General features: G+C 44.3%; 1 protein-coding gene across 2 annotated transcripts in view; it reads left to right on the forward strand.

Annotated features, from left to right (window-relative positions):
* The first annotated feature begins 619 nt into the window (after positions 1–619).
* GPAT3 (glycerol-3-phosphate acyltransferase 3) overlaps positions 620–8,003 on the forward strand; it is a 61,144-nt gene continuing 53,760 nt past the window's right edge. For both annotated transcript variants that reach the window (XM_049630806.1, XM_049630807.1), the window contains exon 1: positions 620–862. In XM_049630806.1, the coding sequence (XP_049486763.1) occupies positions 722–862 (141 nt within the window). In that variant the 5' untranslated portion in view covers positions 620–721. The remainder of the gene's footprint in view (positions 863–8,003) is intronic.

The raw sequence follows: 8,003 nt of genomic DNA on the forward strand, positions 1-8,003 counted from the left end.
GGCTAGGCGTGCTGGGGGAGGCGGGGCGCGGGGAAGAAGGGAGGCCTCCCGGGAGGCTGCGGCGCTGGCGGTGCAGATTCCCGCCTGGAAGCTCCCCGTTGGGTGGCGGGGGAGGTGGGGCGCGGGCAGGGCGCAGAAATAGGGCGCCGGGCGCGGAAGCGCAGCCTGCCTCCGGCACGGTGCTCGGCCTGGGGCCCTTTCCGCACGGCTGTGGAAGTGGCCGGTGTGCAGTGGTGCGGTGCGCCCGCAGGGATCCGCGCTCGGGGAGGGCCTCCGGGAGGGCCTCTGTGAGTCAGCCGTTGAGTCGTCGTAATCGCCACCCAGAGGAAATTAGGCACAAGGGTGGGGCGCGTTCCCGACTGCTCTGTCCTGCCCGCGCCGCCGTGTCACTTCGCTCACCCCCCAGCTCCCGTCCTCTGGCCGGCACGACCAGGTCTGTGCCCGCTGCTGTGGTTTCGGCGCTGGCCTGGGCCTCCAGCGGAGAAAGAGTTAACCGGCCGGGCCGGGAGGAGCCCGAAAGGGAAGGAAGGAAATTGCCGTCGTTCTGAAAGTTTTTTCCTTCCTTTTTTTTTCTTTCCCCGCAGAGGTGAGTGCCAGGAGGCGGCGGCTCTGACTCTCCGGAGCCCGGCTCCGCGCCTCCGCTCCCGGAGCTGCTGCCCCACTGCCTGGGGACAGGGACAGCTGTCTCCCGTGGACTCCTTCGGAGAGGGTGCGCCGAGCCATGGAGGGCGCAGAGCTGGCCGGGAAGATCCTTTCCACCTGGTTGACGCTGGTGATCTGCCTCATCCTCCTGCCTTCGGCCTTCGGGGTGTCTTTGGGCATCTCTGAGATGTACATGAAGATCTTGGTGAAAACTTTAGAGGTGAGTGCTGGGGGGGGGGGTGGGGAAGGCGGCGCCCCAGCACCGTTTGAGGGCTTTAGGGAGAGAGAACTTGGGGCAGTGGTGGCCGCTAGTAGAGCTGTTGAGAGCCGAGTTGATGCGAGGGGACCAGTTCCGAAGGTCAGCGGTCCCGAGGGCTGTGCGTTTCAGTTTATCCCCCTCAGTAGCGCCCAGACAGCATCCTGGCTACTCCTTCAGAGTGAAGGGATCCGGGCTGAGACCATGGGACCACCGTGTTGTTCCCCTAGTTGAATGCAGAGCCATCCTCACCCACTGCTATTATTGTTGTTGTTGTTGTTGTTGTTGTTATTATTATTACTGATTAGAATAACAGTGCAGCCGTCTTTTATATCATCGATTCTTTTACATCCATGATGTAGTGCCCTTGTCCCTTCACTCTCCTTAGTTTTTACAGCCCCAGGTTTCAGAGGTCCTTTTCGTGTACTAAGGCATGCTGTCCAGAAAGGCATCCTGTTCTAGTTTATGTTCAAGATAAGAAAGCAATTGCGGGGCGGTAGTGAGAAATCTGATTATGTTTTAATGGAGTCATGGAAATTTTATCTAACCAAAAGCACTTGAAATGTCATCGTAAGTTTATATTCTTTGATCTCTGTTCTCTCTACACTCCTGTTTCCAAATTCTGCTAAGAAAGCTGGTAAGTTAGATGGACGTGAGCCTGGTAGGGAACAGCAGCTCACCGTTACACAAAGCTTAATTAAATTACACAGGGCTTTCCCATTTGCTCTTTCATCAGACGCTCCCCAAAGCCTTGGAAGGTAGGGAGGGCCAATGTTACCCCCCTTTTACAGGCAAGGAAACTGAGACTTAGAGCTAAGTTCAGCGGTTTGCTTGAGTTAAGTGGAGACAGGAGTCTTAACTGAGGAGAGGACTTGTGGTCTAGTGATTTAGGAGGATGGACTCTAGATACAGGTTTGCTTAGATTTGGTTCCAAAATCCCAGTTCTGCTTCTCAATATGTGACCTCAGGGAAGTCACCTACTTCTTGTGCTTCCTTTTCCTCATCTGTAAAATAGGAATAACAATTTAACACCTATTTGCATAGGGTTGTTTAACTGACCTAAACGTCAAGCATTTTAGAAAGGTGCCTGTGGGGTGTTAGGTACTATATCAATGTTTGCTGCTATTAAAAGAATATTATTATTATTTAGACTCTAGCATCCTGGTTTCTCTAACTTCTCTGGTGCCTTCTAATATGGGTTCTCATTTTTCTGCCCTTCTTTTCCGTCTACCCCCAGAACTTGGCTTTATTTGCTCTTCTCTCTCAGTGAGTAGGGTGGCTCCCAGATACACATCTGTAAACTGCTAATCTCCCACCTGGAGATTACCTGCTAATCTCTCACCTACTAAACTCCTGAGACTCTCTTCTACCTGCTAATCTCCTGTTTTGCCCCAGATTTTTGTTGCACTTTCTTTCTCGTGGTTATTTTTCTATCTAGTCTTTGAAGTCATATTTGATTCTTCATCCTCAGCTCTCATGGGTTCAAAGGTCTTTTGTTTTTGCTTGGGAGATATTGCAGTTTTGAACCTTTTGTATTGACTTCACGCTCCGAACTTGGTCACACTGTGCTGTGAACTTCTCAGGCTGCCTCTTACTGCTAGATCTTCTTCAAATACTTTCCCCATAGCAGATGATCCTCTTTGGCTGGTGTTCAGAACTCTTTCTCAGAACTCTGAAATGGTTGAATTGTTCTCCCATACAGCAGTGTCTTTTGGAGTTTATACCCCAAGTGACATTGGAGTGAAGGTAAATTGCACACACTGGTTTTCAGCGGCTGACTCCTGTTGGTCTTGCTTTAATAATTCAATGTATGACTGAAGAGTTGTCAAGGAGAGAGGCCAGCTAGTTGCTGTCAACCTGGCAAATAACTTCTATACTTGGAAGGGATATATCCAGCTTAGAGTCTGACCATCAATTAGGTGGGGCCTCAAGTTTTAATTTTTGTCCATCTAGAGTTGAAGAGACTTTTCAGAGATACACTGCTTGGTTAGTGGGAGATAGACCACTTAGCTTGGAAACCAGGTAGATGGCAGCATAAGGAACTTCCGTTTTTGCTGAGAGTAAGCTTTTGGGTCAGAGTGATGCTTGGCATATATGTAATTAGAATGGAGATTCATTTTGTGGGCCAGCTCTGACAGTAGTTGCTTGGAGTGCCTGTGGTTGGGAGCCTCTGGGCTCATCAGGAAGGAGCTGTGATCCCATAATGATGTCTGCTTTAGGCACGGGGGAGGGAAATGGTGACCCAGGGTTTCTCATCCTTCAGCCAGAACAGCCTTAGATGTTTCAAAGACATTTCTGTTAGGTGGCGGGTAGTATAGCGAATTGCTTTTCCTGACCGTAGGGATAATTCCCTTAAAACTTGTGCTGTTTGCTTAGTATTAGGACATCTTTAGGTCTGGACAAATGCTGTCTTTTTGTAGATTCTATGCAAAGCCCAACCCTTCAGTTACTCATTGCACTTTGTTTTCAACGGATTTGGTTGTATCTTTCTCTGAACCAGTGATTTTCAAGGGGTATATAATCATTTCTAAGGAGTATAGATGGCATTATTACAACTTTATATTGGGAAAATTGTTTTTAGCAATTCAAACTATGAAAAGTAAAACTTTTGGGTGGGGATGTGTAGAGGGTAGTCCATCTGGATTGTAGGGTGGTGTATCAGAAATTCTGGAGGGTGCGTGTGTGAAGTTTTCATGTATATTAAATAGGAGCATGGATTTAATGCTGTTTTCAACCACAGAGTATGGATTAAGTGCTGTTTTCAACCACAGAAATCGATGGGGGTAAGGGGGGGTGAGGATTGCTATTTGTTGGCCTAAGGCTCATGATTAGAGGGAAATAAAGTCTGGGAAGAGAGTATAAGCATTGGTGGAGAAGAAGGTAGGGCAATGGTATGTAAATTATCTAATCTAACCAGGTAATACAGTCAATGGACAGATAATGAATGTCTACGGGGCTAATTTTTCCCTCAGCTTTTGAGAAATAAGATGGAAGGATAAACAGATTCCTCCAAATTTCTGGCCTTGTGACCTTGGGCAGGTCACTTAACATCTCACCCTTAGTTTCTACCGGGGGCTATAGGAGAATGCCTCCGAGAGTTACTTTACCGTGTGCATGAAATGAGGAGAGGTCAGGGAAAGCACGATACACAGTAGGTGCTCAAATCTCAGTGGAGTTTGAATGGAAACACTCTTTGGTCTTGTTTTTATTTTTTGTTTGTCTTTGCTCCTATGTGGCTTGAGATTTAACCCATCTTCAGATCTTTAATGAGTTAGCATCCATACTCAGAGCAGACTATTCTTGTCTTTTATTTTATTTTATTAAAAATATATTTTTTTAAGTAGGCTTTCTGCCTACTCGACCTGAAGATTGAGAGTTGCATGCTCTATACACTGAGCTAGCCAGTCACCCTACCTTTTGTCTTAATTATTTTTCTTCCCCTTTATACTTTCCTCCACCCACCAATTAGCTTTTCATCTTTTCAAAAGACATGTCAATAAATGTCATGTAGGATGGTTTATAACACCTCTGTTAATATGATATTCAGGTGTTATTCCTGGTGTTAGAAATACAATAAATGTGCTAGAAGGCCATGGCTGTTTATGACAGAAAGTAATAATAAAGAAAAGCTACCAAGGCATTGTGCTTAAATGCACAACTCTCTGACATAGTCTATATTACTCCCACTGATAGATTGGGGAATGGAGATTCAGAGAGTTAATTTGTCCAGATAGTGGCATACAGCTGTTCGTAGTAGAATTAGGATTTTAATTTGAATCTAGAGCCTGAGTTCTTGCTCTGCCAAGATGACAGATTTGTCAAGAAAACTGTTTTATTAGGCTACAGACAGTGGCCTGCTGTTACCTGCATAAACCTAATATTTTGAATTTTTATGTAATTGTATACATTTTCATCCTCTCCTTTTCTCTTTTTAGTTAATCTTTAGTTTCTCTTTTTAGTTAATCTTTAAATGTCTTTTTAGTGTGAAAACTAAAAGTTGTAATTGTCTAGATGACAGTATCATTTTTGCAAGCTTTTGATCTAAGCTTTAAAACTCAGACTTAACCTGTTTTTCTTTTTTTGGTGAATTAGAGACAGCTACCTTTTGCTCCCCAGGAGGAGTTTTAAAACTGAGTAGAGTGAGAACCTGATTTGAAGGCAGTGTCTTTCAACCTTTCTTTGTAGGGAGAAGTGAGATGGGAGTAGCCATGGGGATTAGAAACTACTATCAGCATCATCCTGTGGGCCAGAGGCAGATGTGTTTTGAGATAACCACTATAAGAGGTTGGGAACCTCTGAAGAGATATTCCAACCTCTGTCTTCGGGCTTACTTGATCATTTGGCATGGTGGAAGTGGAATAGCTGTTTTGTGGGAAATGCACTGGGTGGTTTGCGAAAAAGTGATCATTTTGGAAGCTAAATAAATTGTGGGGCGTGAAGTGGGAGGAGGAAGCCAGTGTTTTCTACTTTGAGGCCTACTGGGTGGTGGTCACTGGAAAGATTATCTTCCTTACTCTTTTATCTTGGTATTGTCCCTGGTGTAGGGATGATGAAATTGGGGTCCCAAGAGGTGACAACCTTTCATCTGAGCGAGCGGAGTGCAGCCAGGAGCACACAACTGCGATTCGTATGCATATGTGTCTGGCTGCAAAGCGTTAGCGCTTTTCACTTTTGTTGGAGAGTAAGCCCAAAGAAGAAAATGGTTTTCTAGTGCAAATTTCCTTTGACATTAAATGACTTCTTCCACCTGAAAATTTGTGACTGCATTTTGTAGGACAGACCTTTGGCGTGACCATTTCAGGAGAGGTTATGCATTCTGATACTTGTGACAGAACATGGAGCTCTTTGTAGTACATCATGCTGTATGAAGCACGCCCCTGTATTCGTTCGCTCTGGCGGCCATAACAAAGTACCACAGACTGGGGGGCTTAAACAACAGAAATTTATTTTCTCACAGTTCTGGAGGCTTGAAGTTCAAAATGAAACTGTTGTTGGCAGGTTTGGTTTCTTCTGAGGCCTCCCTCTCTCCTTGACTTGCAGATGGCTGCGTTCTGTGTCCTCATATGGCCTTTCCTCTCTGTGTGCAAATCCCTGGTGTCTGTGTGTTCAGATTTCCTCTTCTTATGGGGACACCAATCATATTGGAGTACGGCCCACCCTAAAGGCCTCATTTTTTAACTTTGTCACCTTTTTTAAAAGGTCCTATCTCAAAATACAGCCATATTCTGAGATACCGGGGAGTTAGGGCTTCAACGTATGAATTTTGGGGGAGACACAAAATCAGCCCACAACAGCCTCAAAATATCAATATTTTCCATAAAATAAGCATGTAATAATTCTCTTAATCTAAGGAAATTATCATTTATATAAAATATAAAATCATATTGCTACTTATAAATGATAACAGGGGCTAAAGCTTTAAAGTGGAAAAACTATGGAAATAAACCTTTCCTTCTATTGAGAAGACATGGGAGGTATATCTAGAGTTTGAGAACTCCTACACCAAATCAGCAAGGAAGGGAAAAGGCTGCAATCAGATTAAGATTGAGTCTGATTATCATTTGTGACTTGCCACTTGAAGCCCAGAAGATTAAGTCTCTATTTATAGGCTGTTCTCTAAGCACAAATAGCATGTTCCTACTTGGCTCTTTGGGATGTTGTGCAGGGGTCCTGACGTAGTCAGATCATGCCCTACTTCATGACCTTCAGGTATAGGTTTTAGGTCATTTAGTCTCTATCCGTCATTTTCTTATTGATTTGAATTTTTAAAAATTTGTTTAATTCCTTGTGAGCCTAGAAATACCTGTTTTTTGCCACTAGGTTTTTGATAAATTCTTTTTGCTCCTTCAAGGGCACTTAAGTCCTAATTATAACGATCACAATGCCTTTCACCTCTAATTTCACCCTTCCTCCTCCCACTCCCCCGTCACCTTTGACAATGTTAGCTTCTGGAATTGTAATCACCATTGTAATCATTTAAATAATATTTTATTTGTTCCCTTTCTAAAGTAGAAAAATAGTCATAGGGATTTTCCAGGATGCTGTCAACAAAGTTAGTTCATTTGTGGTTTTTGAACTATTGTTAATGGTTGATAATTTTGGAAATGCGTAAAAAAGCACATAAAGAAGCAAATAACAAGTCACATCTTGGTGTATTTCTTTATACTTCCATGTACATTCAAAACAAAATGAGAATTGGGATGCCTGGATGGCTCAGTCGGTTGTGTCCAGCTTCGGCTCAGGTTATGATCCCACAGCTCGTGGGTTTAAGCCCCACAATGGGCTCTGTGCTGACAGCTCAGAGCCTGGATCCTGCTTCAGATTCTGTGTCTTTGGCTCTCTCTGCCCCTCCCCCGCTCATACTGTGTGTGTGTGTGTGTGTGTGTGTGTGTGTCTCAAAAATAAACAAACATTAAAAAAAATTTTTTTTAAATGGGAATTGATTTTCCCCGTTCTTAAATTCTCACAGATGTGTGGTTCCTCATATTCATAACATTTTCCCTGTCCATCCCCACAGAAGCAAGTGACAGGTCGGCAGGTGGTTTCCTTTGTTAGCAATTTCACTAATTCCTTTCCGGCTCCCCACGTCTTTTTTTTTTTTTTTTTTTTTTTTTTTTTTTCAATATTTATTTACTTAGGGAGAGTGTGCAAGCAGGGGAGGGGCAGAAAGAGAAAGAGAGAGAGAATCCCAAGCAGGCTCCCTGCTGTCAGTGTGGAGCCTAATATGTGGCTCAAATCCACATACTGTGAGATCGTGACTAGAGCTGAAACCCAGAGCCACCCAGGCACCCTATCCAGCTCTCCAAGTCTATTTTTTTTTTTTTTTTTATTTTTTTTTTTTTTTTTCAACGTTTTTTTTATTTTTGGGACAGAGAGAGACAGAGCATGAACGGGGGAGGGGCAGAGAGAGAGGGAGACACAGAATCGGAAACAGGCTCCAGGCTCCGAGCCATCAGCCCAGAGCCTGACGCGGGGCTCGAACTCACGGACCGCGAGATCGTGACCTGGCTGAAGTCGGACGCTTAACCGACTGCGCCACCCAGGCGCCCCTCCAAGTCTATTTTTAAAAAAAAATTTTTTTTAATGTTTATTTATTTTTGAGACA

The sequence above is a fragment of the Panthera uncia genome, chromosome B1 (genome assembly GCF_023721935.1).
Source record: "Panthera uncia isolate 11264 chromosome B1, Puncia_PCG_1.0, whole genome shotgun sequence".
In the NCBI taxonomy this organism is placed as follows: Eukaryota; Metazoa; Chordata; class Mammalia; order Carnivora; family Felidae; genus Panthera; species Panthera uncia.